Genomic DNA, 18,360 nt, shown 5'->3' with positions numbered 1-18,360 from the left:
CCAAAGCATTCAGTCAAAGACATTTCACCCTGATTACACAAAGAGTGAACACATTAACATGTGCTAATTTCTTAAAACACTTACCTATTGCTGTTTCTGGCATGGCAAAAACAGTCTTTTCTGTAGCAACTCGAAAATGTCCATGGACTGAGACACCAACTCCCTATACAGGCAAAGGACACATTTAGAAAATTACTGGTAAAAATAATCATAACCACAATTATGGTAATGATTAATCATAAAAATAATCATAAAAATAGTAATTCTGTGTAACATACCTCTTGCTTTGCTTTACAATTTAAATAATACTAGATTTACCATGTGCAGCCCAACAAAATATTAAAAGACCTTTTATGGTTCAAACACTAATCATATTATCTTCATCATTTGGCTGAAACAGCTTTTTCTATGCTTTGAAAGAAGGGTGAGTCATACAGAGAATAACTTCAAAAAGACAGGAGTGACTCTGTTATTTCCACTGGACTACTAAGGGAGTTGACATCCTTTTGCTAATGTTACTCCATCTACAATTTTTGCACCTACTTCAAATCACCACCAAAAAAAAAACCCCAAGACTTTTGAAAAATACATAAATTTCACAAAGTTGTTGTCCTAATACTTTCAAAATAATTAATAATTAACTATTCTTCTAATGTGATAATTACCTACATTATAAACGCAGAAGTATTTCAAGCAGAAAAAGCCTTCAGCATTATTGATTCAAATTTGAAATACATGGTTAGAAACTAATTTTTTATCCTGGGCAGTTGTGTTCACCAAGTCAGTAAGAGTATTCACATTTCTAAGTATCTACCACAATTCTCTAGCAGCCTGTCATGATAAAACCCTTCCCTCAAAAGCAGAAGAGTTTCTGGTGTTGTCTACACCATATTTTTGGATTTAGGTAGCAAGCAGCAACAAGTTCCAGTCTAAAAAAAATTCGTTTTGCACAAAATAAATTTAATTTAGATAAATCTTCAAGAGGCAAACTGACAAATAAAACAAAAATATTCAGTGTAATCTAAGAATACTTAGATTATAGGGCACAACCACAACGTATGTATTGAGGTCTCATTTCTCAAAGGTTACCTACATCATACTTATCAATAGACATGTGTGTTTGATCCTATCTGGAGACAAGACCCTCTGCTGAATAATTCACAACTAGTTACTTCACACAAATATTCTCTCCTTCATCCTTTCCACCATTTCAGTTTACTTCCCTTCTTCAGTGTTAATTTGCCCTTTGCTCAGACCTTCCAGCCATCCATCTTTCTTGTTAAAACTAAAATATCTTAAAAATCATTGGCCAAAATAAGCCAGTGTCTGATGAGGATATAATAGATTTTAAATAACATTTTTAATTGTTCAAATACTAGAAAAAGGGTACTTTACTCAACTAAGGCTATTAGTCTTCACAAATAGCTTCACAGTATTTCATACTTCCCATCAAAAACAGTGGGATTAACTGGGTGATACTCCCTTGGACAAGCAGTATGTATTTGACAGGTTTTTAAGATGAGAGTAGAACTTCTTTTTCTTTTGCTTATCTACAGAGATCTTTGATTGGGTTTTATGTCAAAATTTTTTAGAAGTTATCTCAATATAAATTAAATTTCCTCTCACCCTTCCCTGGCCTCTCTTACAATTCTGCCCAAGAAGAAATTAATTTATTCCATTAGGGTGATACACAACTAAATCTGAAAATATTTTCAAGTTTCCTCTGTGTAATGACTATCTGCCACTCTCGGGTTTTAATATAGATGTATGAAGTTTTTAAGATTCCAGTTTAATTTCCTGAGAAATGCACCCATAGGGTGAGTGGTTATCAAACTCAATTTTATATTCAGGAACTAAGCCAAATGTATTCACACGAAGCACTGCTGTTCCAGGGAGGCAAATGGGATCTGAGCAAACATCTGAATCTTATTTGCACAGGGTTAAACCCTATGTCTCACCCCTTATCTGTCCTTTAGCCCTTTCTCTGAGCACTGATCAGATCTCATCTGTGCAGCAGCAAGAGCAATGGGCCTGCGTTTAGTTGTCCTGAAAATGCAAAGCTGTGTGTAAAGCTGCCTTCACTCCTAAAGCAGCTCCAGAACTCTTTAATGAAATGGAAATGTGACTTCATCGCTTCCAACTTCTTTAATGTCATAATAGCATATTTTCACTGCATTAAGTAAAGCCTGCTGTTATTTTTATGCATGTTCAGCAATAATGATGACTTTTTTCTAAAGATAATGAAATAACAATCATGCCCATTTTGGTCTTTCTAATGCTTAAATTAGTATTTTCTAATCTCACATCTAAAAATACAAATACCATCTATCTCAAAGCCTTTTTTCTGGCTTGTTTTCTTGACAATCAGAATTTTGTTTAAGGATTCATATTTTTGGCTTGAGCACTAAGTACCAAAGATTTGAGTGTGAATTCCATGAAGGGAGCTTCTCTTCCAAGCTTGTTCTTTTTTCAGAGTGATAAAAATAAATGGCGGGTTCTAGTAATAGAAAGCTGAAAGATGTAATTTTCTTTTGAAAGAAGTAATTAAATCAGATTTCACTTTCTCAAGTGCTTTAGCCATAATTGGATTTGTTTCTAGATACCCTTCAAGTTTTGTACAGCCTTATTTCAGATGTATATTTAAGAGACTAAAACTATATTTTCTTTTTATTCATTATAAAGAAAGAGGTGCAAATATGTTCTTGCTTCTTTAAAGATCATTTCTACATAATCCAATATTAAGATAAAATTTGGAGAGAGAAATTAGTTAATGGTGCAAATCCCAGTAATTTCTTTACTGGTGTTCATGTGCTTTTTTGTTTATTGTAACTTCCCAAATGGTTAGCATACCACTGCATGTTTAACCTTCTAGATCTAACTCAAAGGACAAATACTCATTAGTTTAATACATCCTGTGTAAAGAACAAACCAGTCAGAAGTCTAAATGCATTCCTCTTTCATTTCTGGATTTTCTAATTTTATTTTGTTTTCATTTAGCTGAACTCTTACATAGCTAGAGTTTTCCCTAGGAAGGCCCTTCACACCATTAAAAAATCTTTTGTGTTCACTTCACCAGCATTTACACATACAAGTCTTAAAACTATAATATCTTTATTAAAATACACTTTATTCTGCACTGCCAGGGTTCTACTTTTCATGATCTTATATACTAAAGCTGATGTCTTCCTTCAGACTTCTCCAAGGTAATACACTCCCATGGTCAATCAGGCTTTTACTGCTGGATGTAATCTTTTTTTCCACTGACAGCTGAATTTTGTGAAGGGTACTTATAGAATGAGACTAGGAGTTAAGGAGAATAAGGAAATTAACAAGCAACCAATTTAAACTGCCGGGCTGGTTTTGGCTGAGATAGAGTTGATTTTCTTCACAGTAGCTTCTTCATAGCATGGGGGCTGTGTTAGTCTCAGCATACCTCAGGGAGGCACATCATTTTACAGGCAGTTCAGTTTGAGTTCATCAACAAGCTTTTAAAAAAGAATGCAGAGTATCTGAATTCTATTTCCCATACAAGACTGCCCACTCAATGCTGTATTTCAAAAGTCATTATGTGACTGTTTATAGAAACTTCATCACTGATTTCCATTTTTTTTCTCATGATGGATACAGAACCTTATTACAAGTATTTTTCTAATGAAAAACGATGTGACCAGCAGATGCAGAAATGAAATACAACTACTGTGACTCTTTTGTGTCCCAAAGGCTGTATTATCTTAAATTGAGAATGACCCACCTTTAGTAAATCAAAGAATTTAGAGAAGTTATTCAGAAATTGAGGGCCACTACAACAGAGAACTACACAGAGGGAAATAAATACTCCCTTACTCCCTTCCTGCTCACACACAGAAAATCAGATCTGTGTCACAGCAAAACCACACATTTCACTTGGCTATTTACTAAATCTATCTCACACTGTAAAGGAATCGCTGCCTAGGAATGCTTAGGCAACACAATAAAAGAAACATAAGTGGAAAAGGTCTTCAGATGTTGTTTGTGTCACCTTTACCAGGCTGGTAAATAATTTTTAGCTCTTTGAGTAAGCAGTGTTATGATAATACCAATACTGACTGCAGTGAAAGTCCTTTTATAACAGCTCCCATCAAGTGACTACACTTCCTACATTTTTAACTGCATGAGAATAGCTTCTGGTAGAGCTAGAACCAAAAAGAAATGTAGTAATCAACTGAGCAGAACACAACAAAGGGCAAATATGTCTGCATACAAATGTGCAAAAATAGCCAAGGTGCAGCAAAAATGTTTTCAAAGGCAAAGTGAGTGAGTGGAATTGATTCAGGAAGCAGCAAGAGCTTACAGCTCCGGTGGATCAAAAATCAGGGATGTAAGAGCATTACCCCCTGCATCCAGACACAATGAATCTTAAACTGAATCAAATTTAATCTTTGTTTATCATTAATGTTATGGCTCACTCCAAAGAGTATAATCCATTTTCATCTGTAGATACTAACAGACAAGATGACATAGTGAGCCAGAGCAATGCAGTGTGACAGATCAATCTGGACACAGAATATCACCTTCTTTGGCTGCTGACATACAAATCAACTCTATGCAAGTGTTTTAAAATATCATAAAAAAGTGGGTATTTTGAATGTTTCAATAATTTACTGTTGTATTTTAAAATATAAAATATTGATGCTATTTAATTTAAATATAAAAGATTTATTTCCATATACTGATTATGTATTAGAGAGTCGCAGTCCAAATTGCTACAGAGACACAGAAGCACAACAAGGTGACTGGAGACAGATCATCTCTAGTAATATTTGATGTCTCAGAGTTGTTCTTCTGACCCCTAAGTATTTAAATAAATTGAGCTAACTACATAAATAGTATCATTTAGGTCAGGTTTTTCTTATAAGGAAACTTAGGGAAAAAGTCACATAGGCCACTCTGCAGCAATGCTGCTATAGTGAGTGTCCTTTATCAACCAGATTTAGATTGACTTTTTAAAAGCCCTAGTTTTCAGTCACCACAAACAATTTTTCCTAGGGTAGCTATCACAATCTGCACAATTTTTATGGACACAAGACCTGTGCTGCAACAGAGAGAAATGAGAAAATGTAAGAAGACCTGGATCTCCAAAGCCTATAGCTCTTAATTGGTAAGAAATGCAACTTTTTCTAGTTTCACATTTTAAAGTATTCTTTTTATCCCAATTTTGTTTCTTTATACATAACTGGCTATGTGTATTCAGAAAAAAAAGATAGCAAATGCAGCTTTTTTATTGTTCCTAAAATTCTGGAAGAATTGTCCCTCTGTATCACCTAAAAATGTAGCTACTGCAAGAAATTCCTGTGTCCAGTTCATCAAATCTTAATGTCTTTAGGGAGGGCAGGCAAGTGGAAGGGAACCTTTTCCAGCACCTTGCATCAGTGCAAAACTGAGCTTTTAGGTTTTATCTTGAAATTGAAGAAACACTTATTGTTCTTAAAGGCAGGTATGTGCATCAGAACTTTATCTAAACAGTGGCACAGTTATTTGGGATAACAGGAGTGAATCCAGAGGATTTTTGTAATGATGTTCTATTTAGCTGAAAAAAGTGCTCGGAAAGTGTAAGACTGATTGAAAGTCTTACAACTCCAGGAGAAACTGAGCACTCAAATTCCTCAGGCATTGAGGAAAATGAGCAGAAATATGAAAGGGTGGAGAAGCAGGCAAAGATAATTCCCTTTAGAACATTTAACTCTTTGATCTATAATAAAGGGAAGGGGAGGGAAATAATGAGAACTCTCAATATGAGGCTAGGTAGGTACACAAAGGCCTAGAATTAGAGAAAAATAGAGAGACTTTCAGCATGCAAGAGTCTGGTGTTAAATGGAAAGAAAAAATCTGTGCAGAAGTCAGCAGAAATCTCAGTCATTGTAGAGCAAGGAGAGGGAGAGAAAAGGAGTTTTACTTACTGTACCAGTACTGAGCTATAATTTAAAATATTTGTATTCAAGACAGTGCTTTATGATTCCCTTTAGGGAATAACATCATGTGCAAATGATTAACAGAAAGGACCATTGAATGCTCAATGTCAAGAGCTGCTGCCATTCTAGTCCGATTAGCCACAAAATGAAGAGCACCATTTATCCCTGGGATGACACACCAGAGCCAAGCAGGCACAGCAGTGTGGCCAGATGGCAAAGGGACTGCAACAGCAGCAAGGAGTGAACCCTTTCTTAGGATTGCCTCAGCATTGTTTTCAACACCCCATATTGCAGCAGGTAAGTGGTGCACAAGTCAATCTCAAAACTATTTGTTTGTACTTGCAAAATCTGTATTCTATTTCACAGTAAAAGCTGCCTTCAGCTTTGAAGCACTGGCAACAAAGCAGGCCACAAGCTTCACTGTGGTACACAGGCACGAGGGAGGGGGGAGGAGGACAGGCAGAGAGAGGACTGGAAAGCAGCTTATCTAGGTTTAGTATGACAATTACTTTTACTCCAGGGCAGATTTTACAGTGTAAATTGAAACAAAACCAAAGATGTTCCAGAGCATGATGGCTGACAAGAGGCATAACTTACTTACAAAAATGAAGAAAAAAGAGTAAGAATTGGGAGAAGTCCCAAGAAGTACTGACATTTCTAGGTTCCAGTTTCCTACCTTTACAAAGGCCTAAAGGGGTAATTATGTCCATTACAGTAGAGAAGTACTATGTAAAATCATAACATTTTGTGAGCTTTCATATGCTGCAGCTACTCAGCCCAAGCCCCATATATATACATGTATATATATATTGATAACTATTAAGCAGTATTTCCATGATGTGCAATAAAATTTGCACCCCAAATTAAACCATGAATGAATAGGTTTGTTATATGGGCAATATCCATTTGTAAATGTACATTCCTGTAATTAAAAATTGCATCATATGTTGGCAAAAAAAGTGAGATTTTTAATCCTAATGTTTCCTAGTTTTTGAATGTTAGTGTCAAATGCTGCTATCTACAATTCTGAATAGAAGTTACATGCACACAACTTATATGACTAGATATGTGTTGGTAGTGAAAGGAACATTCCTGAAGAGTTACAGCTGCACAATCTGGATAAAAATGGGACAGGATAAAGACAGTTATTGGTCAACTCCAGCTCCTTTGTGTACTACAATTCTGTAGACTAAAATGGATAACATACAAGCTACTTATGACATCATTACCAATTTACTTGAGAACAAATATTAATTTAGTAAGGATTGTTGACCAAATCCTGCTAAAGTGTAAATGTAGATGTTTGTAACTATTGGTAGATGTGCCATCACGTCCTGAGATCTGACTTACAAGGAAAGGCAGATTCCTCTACAATGTCAGCATCTGGAATGTTTTGCTAAGAATGAAATGGCACTAATGTGAAAAAGTGCTAAAGCTAAATATTGGGTACTGAGTTTACTCTTCTGCTGCAATATGGATTCAGTAATTCTTATTCTGTATTCCAGAAGAGAAAATGCACAGGTAGATGCACAATAGAATCAGTATTTCTAAACCATGGAGTAGGTTCAGGAATTTGGCTGCATATGTTTCTCTGCAGAAACACCTGCATTACCCCTTGATTAAAATGACATTACTCATTAAGCAGCAGTCTGAGAAAGCTTCATAGTTTAAACAGCAATGTTTGCGATGTCTCCCTATCCACAGCATTGCTTCCTTTCACAAACAAGCCAGGGAAGCACAGCCTAGATGTAATCTGGGAAATGGAGGGCACCATCCTCTGAAACAATATAAAGAGTTAGCAGCAGTTTGCAATAAAACTGAGAGGGTACCCCAGCTGAGGTCATGCAGAGCCAATCATCAATGAAACTTCATTTGACAGCTTCATTATCTGCTTGGATGATGAAGTAACAAGGATTTCTATAATTCACAGTTGACTTTTGGGGAAGGCAAACACTTTGAAGGGCAAGATTCAAAACCATCTCACTTTGGAGGAACTAACAAAATGAAAATAACTACACTTAGGAAGGTGTAATCAAATACAGAGATGGTAAGTGTGCTTCCCATGGAATAAATGCCTTGATGTTTTCAAGGGGTTTACAGCAACCATGCAATTAGTACAAATAAGGCAGTGCTGTTGTGAAAAGAGCTACTGAAGGTGTCACACTACAACAGAGCCTGCACCAGCAGGCAGAGGGGAGAACACTCAGCCTAGATTCACTGCACCTGGGCAGCCTCCTCAACCCAGAGCCACCTCCTCAGGCACTCAGGTTTCTTGGAATTCAGAGAAAAGGAGTATTTTCTTCTCCTCTGTAGTCTTTGAAGAAAAGGGTGGCTCTGCAAAACTGACTGTTTCACAAATTACTTCATTTCAAGGAAAAAGATTTAAAATTGGTTAAAGGTAAGCAATAAAGAAATGTACTGTGATGGAAGTTTATGTTAGACAAGGAGGAAAGAGGTGACAGTAATAGTTTTGGGAGTAAGTAGAAGTGGTGGCCTCGTAGGACTGGATGCTTTCAAAACTGCTATTTACATGGATTATTTGTGACAGAATATCTCTGTAATATAGGGAGGATATTTATTCTGCTCTACTTGGTGCTGATGAATCCTCCAGCTAAAATATTGTCTGGTCTCTGGCAATAAACTCTAAAGTACACAAATGGGAGGGATTCCAGAGGATTGCAAGAAGACTAAAAGACTTAATCTATAAGAAAGGCTGAATAGCTATCCTTATACCTATTAAAGAGAGAGGACTAGGAGCAAGGAGTGCAAGTATCTCAAAATGTCCACAGGGAGCTGTGACTAAGACTGGAATATGTTGATTACACATACTGAAGACTTACATTAGACACCGGGGAAACCAAGCTTGAAAGAATAACTAAGCACTCGGGTGGCATATCTAGAAAAAAACAGCATCCCTGCCGTTGGAGAGTTCTGAGTGCATCAGGTGAAAATCAGCCAGGCAGTCATCTAGCAGTACTTAATCCCAATCCAAGTGCAAAAGAATAATCCTGATGCTCCTCCCAGCTCTACACATCTGTAGATGTGTAACTTGTTTCATGTTACACAAGAGAGTAACACTCAAACAGTTCTTAAGAAAATTCTACTGTTTAATAGTCACCCTAAAGAAACTCTAAGTAAATAACTTAGATGTAGACTCTCAGTGTAAGTAAAAGACCTTGCCTAAAAACCCATAGTGCCAGGTGTGGTGACAAAACTGAAGGAAAGCCACTCATGAACCCAAACACACTGTCACATGTTGATATCTTCTCCCAGTGTGTACTCCTGAGGTCCTCCTCTGAGGAAAGATTAGAGGAGTCAGTCCTGTGTTCTGCTATTGCTCTCACAAACTGGGCCCCACAATCTGAGGGAGTCAGAGATGGAAATTTGGTCAGACTGCAAACCATATTAAAGAAAAACCTTCCCATTAATCTTCCTAAATGTGAAGATTGGAAAATAAGATGCTTGGAATAACTCAAAGCACAGTGCTTTGCAAAGAATTTAAGACAATTAGCAATTCTAACAAACTTATTTCTGCATTCTGAAAATGTTGTTTAAATGTAAGTTAAAGTTAAAACCTACTTCCCCCACAGTAAGATTTTCTTCATCCTAAAACTAAAAGCCTAAATTTTCAAAGCAAGGCAAAAACAAACTTAGCAAATATGTTGCATAACAGACCAGACTAAAGGATTAAATTCTGTAGAAAACTGTCCAAGGCTAAGAATTCTTATGTTTGAGCAACACGCTCTTTACTCATCAGTAAAAAATAAGCATTAGACAATAGGCCTGAAAGAGCAACAAGTTGCTTTTCACAAAGCACAACATTCAACTGTGAAATCTGAGGCCTTCTGAACACCAAGCCTACTTATTGTCAAAAAGTATGAGATGTACAGAGAGGTGAGTGTGACCACTGATGGTTATTTAGCACTGTGGTTCTGAAATACAGCCTGGCTCAGGAAGTTTCTAAATCCTGAATGCTCTAGAATATGATACTACAAAAAAGGGGTCTTCATTCATGCTGTTACAGATTCTTCTATAAACTAAAAGTAATGGCCTTTTCTCCTGAAAATGTACTTCTCATTTTGCAAAGCTACTTAAGATTTTAAAAGATTTTTTAACTGTAAGTTATTCCAGTGACCTTGACCATTTTCACCAACTTCCAAGGTCTATGTCCAGTTTTTCTTTTTTTTCCTCTGTCAAATAGTCTCCTTGAATTCCAAGCCAAATAATTGAAAAGGCAGCACTCAGTCTGTCTAGTGTGCTTTATTTGGCTCGAAACAGGTCTCAAAAACAATTTTATGAATCATTTTGTCTGTCAGAGAGTATCTGACGCAGTAATTTACTTTGTGACAAAGCCTTTTTTAAAACCATAGCTTTGGCCTGATCTTATAAATCATCTAGATTCATCTCCAAAGAACTTAAGACAAGGCTGTGACTCTTCTAAAACCAGAAGACCAAACTTAGGATGTTATTTGCAGACAATAATATTTTTTAAAGCCCCAACATATGAACTTCTTGTCAACTGTTCTGGTACTTAATTTCAAGGAAAAGAAAACTTACAGAGAGAAATCAGCTAAATCTGAACTAGTTTTTAGCAATGTGAGAGTGTGTGCCCAGTGTTCCTTTCAACAGAGCACATCCTTTAGCAGTAAATGTGGTATTTATAACTCATTTCACTATTTTTCAGTAAACTACAGTCACCTTTGCTTCTAACAAATCTTTCTTACAAATTTGAACTTACTGCTCCAAATAAGTACAAAAAGATGAAAAGATACATTTATATTGAATATCAATTTTTGATGAACTACAGGAGAACAGACAAGGTGCTGAGAACAAGCTCCACAGCTCCATCTGTTGGCTAATGAAGCTCCCAAAACCATCTACCATGCCCTAGCCAATAATGAAGCAGAACCAGTTTCTTTTTTGGATAAAATTCCAGGTTTCACTATCACAGATCTATGGCATCTGTGCACCAGTAGCAAGCTTTACTATCCAAGCACATAGTAACTGAGTTTCTAACACACTTCTGTGATTTTTTTACTTATTTCCCCTAAATTAGACTGCATACTTTCTCAGTCAAGATCTAATCCCCTACCCTCAAGTAAAGATGCTAGTTCTAGGATATGATAAGCAAATTAAGTTATGATTCAGACTCTAATGGCAGTTAAATTGTGTCACAGTCCCACTGAAATTTGGGTATCCTGCACTAAAATTTGGTTTATCCTGCACTAAAATACAGTTTCAGGCTAATTGCTGTCTTTTAAAAGCTTGTCAGAGGAAAGAGAATTCATAAAGAATCTTAGTAAAGCAGGATCATCTGACTCCATTATGTTCTTTTCGTCCAAAAATACACTTTCCTTTCAAAGGACAAAATTCTATTCCTGCTCAGTCATAACAAGCCATCTGCAGGACCTTTTAAAAGATATTGGCTGCTGGGCAGTTTTGCTCATTCATAGCTTTCCATCCTATTATTCAAAAGTCCATAAAATAAATGGACTCCCTATCTCTTATCTACGAACCTTCAGGACTCCAATGGTCAATAAAGCAGTTTTTCTGCAAGAAGAGCTACAGAGCAAGTGCCCTTTATGCTGGAAACAATGTATGTATGCTGGGCTGGGGGGAATGGCTCTCTAGTGAGATCTTGGGGGCTTGGTAGCAAAGAAGCAAAGGGCAAGAGAGCTGCTGTGTGTTTAGATCAAAAGCTGAGAAGAGCAAAACAGATAAATGAAATGGGTAAGGAAAGATGAAAAGGAAAGGAAAGAGTCATGACAGGTCATGGATCACGTCGTGTTCCACTTCTCATATTTATCTTTGACAAACTTTATTTAAATAGACTCTACACCCATATCATAGGGACATGCCAGAAAACAATACAAATCTAAGCAGTGGCACGGCAGACAGGCTTCATCATTAAACTCAGTGTTAAAAATAACTGAAGATTATTTTAATCCACTCTCTGATGTGGTGCAAATATATCCTACAGATGTGAAACTCACTAAAACAGAATTTTAGCATGTAAAAAAAGCATGGCATTGCCCTGTTATCTACTTATGGTGCTTACAGACAGCAATTGCTGAAAAAATTATTAACACTGAGTATAACTAACAATATGATGGAGTCTTCTCTATATTGCTTTAGTAACAAGGTGCAGCCCTGGGTGAGTTGTGTGTGGAGGTGAGAAAGTAGATGCATTTCCAGATTATTTGCTGGAAAAATACAGAACTCATGAATGTCTGTTAAGGTGTAGCTTAGAATTCTCAATTTCTCAAAGAGCTGCTCTTTAAATGTATTTTTATATAATTCTATTTTTAATACACTTGAGAATGGAGAACTGTTCTCAGATTTTATATGATAGATAAACTCCCCCTAGGTATTCCGAGAACCTTTGTGAGGGGATTCTGTTCCTTTCCTAGAGGAAGAGCTTGAATTAGCTATCGAGGAAGAGCAGAGGCCCTACAAGGGCAGCAGTGCAGCCAGACAGGCAAGAGACAAAGGTTCAGATTATGTTTGTTCTTCAATCCACAGGTTGGAAATGCCTTGTGTGTGCTTCATTCAACTCAGACACAACATGAGATGACTTTAAAACAATCTATCAGGTTTCAGGTAAGGTCCTTAACTTACCCCTCCCATTGTAATGCCATCAATGAGTGCCACATATGGCTTCTTGCAGGTGCCTGTAAAAAATGTCAAGGAAAACAATCATTCATCTTTTTCAAGAGTGGACCTATGACAAGCTACCACATGACAGGTTTCCCTACATCTTCCTTCAGCAAGAGCAGCAGAAAATAAATGGGAATTTAAGCAGTAATCATATTACCATCTTACAATGAAGGTACCTCATGTAATTCTTAAGTAATGAAAAGAAACACCAGTTTCTGATTTACTGGATTGTGAATGTTGTAAGAGAACATTATACAACTATCAAACATTGGATTGTTTGTTATGTGAGTACCTGACAATTTAGCCAGCACCAATAGCTTTGTCTGATGTTGGGACACAGCAAATGCCCTTTCACCCCCTGTCACAGTCTGGATTAGGAGCACAGGGTGTGTTCCAGCCCTTCAGTGCTTTCTTACAAAGCCAGAAGTATGGGAGGGTTCCAGCCACAATGTGACTATAAATTCTGCAATGCAGACATGTTCTGCCATGGCAGCTCTTGCATACAGCCCCGAATGTGGCGCAGGCAGGTTCAGATGACAATGTCCTGAGTTACCAACTTCATCTCTTGGGCCCTTTAGAAGGCATAAAACTGAACCCCAATGCTTTCAATTACCATTCATGGAAAGACTCAGAACTTGACTGTGAATGAAACAGCTGCCCTGTATTCAGTGTTTTCAGGTCAGAATTACTGCTGATACGGCTATCCCCTGCAACCATGTTGTGAGTTTTTCTGTAACAACTATATAGAGCCTTGTTTAAAATAAACTATTTTAAAAGGCAGTTCAATCCTTCAAATTAGTAGTTAGAAAATGTTACGAGAATTTTATTTTGAACTTGGTTCTTACAAGAACATAAAAGCTAATGCATGGGCTGTAGATGCTACCCCCTGAAAAAATTTCTGTAGCAGCAAGCCTTTCCCACTGCAAAGCTGTGACAGCAGCTCCCCACTGTATTTTTAAGTTATAAAATGTAAGATATAAATAAATATTTTTAGCAAGAATCTCAGGCTTAAAGGAATACAGTCATACTAAAGCTAACAAAAATCTAGGTTTTGTAATTACATGCATTAGAGATATTGAACAGCTAATAATATTAAGAATTTAAAAATAAAAAAAAACTGACTTTTGAATTATGTACCCTTGCAACAAAATCATCATCAAGTTCAACTTGGCAAGGTAATACGGTGTTTTCCCCAACTATTTGAAACCTTAAACTATTTTTCTGCTTTGCATTGGTGAAGGAAAGAAAGGTGCATGACAAGCATGCTCAGTCCTGAAACTCTGTCAAACAAATTAAAATTAACTTTTCAGGAATTACTCTAATAGCTGTGCTCTTCTGTCAAGGCAAGCAACAGCACACCTCCTCCTGCAGTGATAAATACAGGACATCATATTTTAAAACTCAAACTGTATGCAATTAAAATATGTTTGGAGTAGTTTCTTCTCATCAAAACCTTCAACTCTTGACTTTTAACCTAAAGAATTGATATCCTTTTTTAATATGCTTCACTCCAGTAAACTTCATCCAGTGTCTCCACAATAAACTAAGGCAGCTCACTCCTGAGTTATGAAGCCCTGGTCTTTCATGCAATCTATTTAAAGGGAAAGCCTTCATATAATTTAATCTTTTGCTTTCTGACTGAATTTTAATGATTTTCCACACATCTATTTTTACCTCAGGTCTTCTTTGAAGCAGATCAATTATACTTAGGGCAGAACTGCAGTGTCTGCAGCTAACACCAATTCTTCCACAGAGGAAATAGAACTAACCAGAACAATGGGATGGGATAAAGTAGCTGTCACAATAACTTAAACAAAAGAAAGACATTCTGCATGCAAGGTATAAAAATGGGACATGTTATATTACTGGTATTGAACTTAGTAACAAAAAAAAAAATTACTACTTCTCTGATGTTACCACAGTCTTTAACAGATTATCAAAGAGATAAATTTACATTTGAAGCCAGTGTTATGAGAACTGTTCTGTTTCAGAAATTGCTGTTAACATACCAACGGCATTGTTCAGCCTATATTCACCTACGAAGAAATCTTGTATCAGTTTATCTCCAACTTTTCCCGCTTCTGTGAGGGCTTAAGAGAAATAAAAATTCCAAAGATACCTGTTAGTTTAACAGAAAACACAAGTAAAAGAAAATAAAGCCTCATAAGTTGGGTCTTTTCCAACAGCAAATAGAGACCTACTTAATCCTGCTTTATTATATTTGAGAAAATTTGCTCAAATTTAAATATGAACATAAGTCTCAAATTTGACTTAACTGTATTTTGCTGGACACTTTGTCACATATTTGTGAGAGTATGGTCCATTTTCTAACCCCTCCTAATACTCATTTGTGATATTTTTCATACCAACATTTAGAACAGTCACTTAAAACTGACTATTCTGAAGACTCTAAATACTAATAATGAGAAGCCAATTAGAACATGACATAAAAATATTTTTTTATATATTGTAATAACAATAACCTGTGCTGCTTGTTTACCTACAGGTTGCAACAATTTTGCTAATTTTGACACTTTGGAGATTTCCTGCAGTTCATAGCTAAAAAATAACCACACGCACATTCATCACCCTTGTCAGATCTGCATCTAGCCATCTAAAACAGTAGACACAAATTATCCAATACTGTCAGAGATACCTGTTAGGGCCCTTCAAATTTCTTGGAAAGAGGCTGACATAATGAAAATCTGGGAAGAGAAATGTAGAGATAAGATTCTCCTCCTGGAATGACTGGCTGCTATAACCAGTTATTCATAAAAATGTAATTTTTACACTTTTATACACTGTCCTGGCAGTTGTCTCCTGACTAATACCTTGAGTAGCATCTGCACATCAAGGTGTCCTAAGAGTCACCACAACTGATCTCTTGTGTAGCAAGATTTGCTTACTCAAGTCACAGTAAACAAAGGAAATCAACACAAAGTAGTGACAGGGAAAGGCATCAAATATTTAAGCAAGGATAGTCCTTACCTCGGATGTCACCCCCAGCACAAAAAGCTTTTCCTCCAGTTCCCTTTATAATTATTAGAAAAGTTTCCGGATCTTGCTCCCATGTCTAAAAAATTAATAAATATTTCCACATAAGACTAAAATCTATGTAAATAATGCTTGTTCTGTTTAGTGTCTGTAACTCTTACTTCACTTTTTCAAAAAGAAGATCAAACCATACTTTAAAACAGATTGTCTTAAATTGAAGCTTGAAATCTAAATGTCTTTGTGCCACTTCTGCATCCTATTCAACCCTGAGAGCAGAGATTAGCAGAGCTGCCTTTCCTATTTCAGAAAAACACCTGTGCACTGCTCTCAGGCTCTGAAGAAAGGCAGCACCCCACAAAACAGGCCCTGACAGAAATCAAAAACTGACACCTTTTCAGGCTGTGCTTCAAAAATGTCTAATAAACACCAAAAGGCATCAGACAATTATCCAGCAAATATTGGTATCCAATGAATTTGACTGTGTGCATATGATAAATAGCATTATAAAATTAAAAGAGACTATTTTCATGCTTTAAATCTCATGGTACTTCACTAGCTTGTAGAAACGGTGCCTGCAAATCCATGAGTTCTCATCTAAGGAATGACACTGACAGCCCCCTGCTTCCTAGTGGCTGGTATCTTATTTTCAGCCATGAAAATGGTATTGCACTCTTGATGGAGTGCAATACTACGCAGTGCTATTGCACTCCGTCAAGAGGCAACACCACGGTATGGGTTGAAATTTGTGCCAACTGAGCAGGTGGGTGCTGCCAAAAGGAACACACAAATGCTGAGCACTGCTTGCCCTTAACTCAGTCCTGGTATTAACATGTGTGTGCATTTACCTATGGAGATGCTAAATTTAACCCTGTCTGATAGCCTGTTCTTTGATGTGTCTCCTCTTTCTAACTTGCTTGACACTGCCTGGTTTTTCCCATACTATAAATCTGAGCTCACTGTACTCACACAAACTTTCATCCTTTAAATCAGTACACTAAGAAGTGTCAAACTGCATTTTAAAATTGGTTTCAAATAACATATGAATAGTGGATGGGGAGAAGTGGAGTTACTAACCTTTATTTGAGGATAGATTTTTTGGATCATAGGCAGATTTAGTGCATTGAGAGCCTTGGGTCTATTCAAAGTTATTACTCCTGCACCTCCTTTCTTTTCCAACAACACTTCTGCTGCTGAGTCTGTCTGCTTAGACATTTTCTGTGCATGCAAAAACAAATAAATAAAGCAAATATCATCAGTTAGGTAACTTGAGTAACATATTTACAAAAGTGTTTATGGAAATATATTCTCAAAACACACTATCCAGGATCACAAAACATGCATTCTGGAATTGTATGCTAACTTTTTCCCTCTGTACTTCTATTTGCATTTCCTAAACAGTTCTTTGGAAACTACTTTGAGTCTTTCAGAGTAATAGAACTCAGACAAGTTTTTGGACCAGACATTCTTTTACAGTAATGTTTTGAGTTCAGTTAAATAAAATTTACAACAGAGACACACATACAAACACAAAAAAACCCCAAATCAAACAAATAAAAAATTCCCCACTCTACTAATAAAACACAAATCCATGGTTCCTTAAAACTGACATTCTGAAAATACTTGCAACAGTTAGAACAATGACAGTTCCATATATCCTTACTGGTAGTTTGACACAGCAAACCCAAATGTACATCCTGCTTTGTCTTTAAGTAACTTTTAACAGTAGAAAACAAATCCCCTCAATTATTTTCACATTCATAGTGGGATGATATTTAAGGAACTTATGGAAGCTAACACAGAAACTATCTATAAATTAAAGAAATATCTATAAAGTAAAGCCAAAAAATCAAGCTTTAATTTACAGTATAATAGACACCTGTAACCAAGTGCTCAAAGATGTGGGCAGTACTATGCCTGAGCAATAAAAGAAAATGTTCAGATCCACTGTGTGCAGACACATTAGAAATTGCATGTGCTGCGTGCCTCAGGGGAGTTAAAGAGTCCTGAAAGCTTCCAAGTCAGTCAAACATGATGCTGTCCTTACCAAATGTTGAAATATTACTTGCAGCCTGTTGAGTGCCCTCAGCCTGAAAAAAAAAAACATTAAAAAACCAGTTAAAACCATAAACCAGCCACATGATTCCCCAAATATCTGACTGCTGGGTTAAGCAAAGCAGTGGCAGAAAAAATTGGGACCACAACTACTTGACATTCACCTCATAAGAATCAATTAAATTAGGGCAAAATTTTGTTATTGAAACAGTTGGAAATTCTTTGCTTACTAGTAAATAAATAGCAGATAACAATGTCAGCTACTCATGTTTTCAAGTTAGGAGAGCCTGAAAAATACCAGGACAGAGGGGTTGGGGATATGATTGACACTGTGTGTCTTTTAAAGATTTACAGCCTTTTTGCGGGCACGATTAAATGTTGATACAAAAAGAGCAAAAACAAAACCAATAAAAACAAAAACCTCTTGTCAAAACCTTGTCTATTTCCAAAAGCTTCAATGACACAAACCTGCCCTCGTGTGTACACATTTCACATACATTTACACAAGGTTTGCGTAAGAGCCTCGCGCTTTTGTGGGTGACAGGAGAGACCCAGGCTGTCAAACTTTGAGCAGTAATTTATTAATTTTGAGGCTGTCATTTATTAATGGCCACTGAGGAAGGCTGTGCTGGACACACAGCAGAGCTGGAGTGAGAAACTTCACCTTTCAACTACTTCAGCGCACAAACCCAGCCAACTCCACGTTAAA

General features: G+C 36.6%; 1 protein-coding gene across 1 annotated transcript in view; it reads right to left on the bottom strand.

Annotated features, from left to right (window-relative positions):
• The window catches only part of HIBCH (3-hydroxyisobutyryl-CoA hydrolase), a 38,688-nt gene that overhangs the window by 19,849 nt on the left and 479 nt on the right, over positions 1 to 18,360 (bottom strand). Inside the window, exons 2-7 of the mRNA XM_014306819.2 lie at positions 17,644 to 17,686; positions 16,674 to 16,814; positions 15,594 to 15,678; positions 14,615 to 14,695; positions 12,567 to 12,619; positions 85 to 163 (exon numbers count right to left, since the gene is read on the bottom strand). Coding sequence (XP_014162294.1) covers positions 85 to 163; positions 12,567 to 12,619; positions 14,615 to 14,695; positions 15,594 to 15,678; positions 16,674 to 16,814; positions 17,644 to 17,686 — 482 coding nt within the window. The remainder of the gene's footprint in view (positions 1 to 84; positions 164 to 12,566; positions 12,620 to 14,614; positions 14,696 to 15,593; positions 15,679 to 16,673; positions 16,815 to 17,643; positions 17,687 to 18,360) is intronic.

The sequence above is a fragment of the Geospiza fortis genome, unplaced genomic scaffold (genome assembly GCF_000277835.1).
Source record: "Geospiza fortis unplaced genomic scaffold, GeoFor_1.0 scaffold112, whole genome shotgun sequence".
Classification (NCBI taxonomy): Eukaryota; Metazoa; Chordata; class Aves; order Passeriformes; family Thraupidae; genus Geospiza; species Geospiza fortis.
The sequence above is the reverse complement of the archived record's forward strand: the minus strand, read 5'-3'. Positions and strand labels throughout refer to the sequence as shown.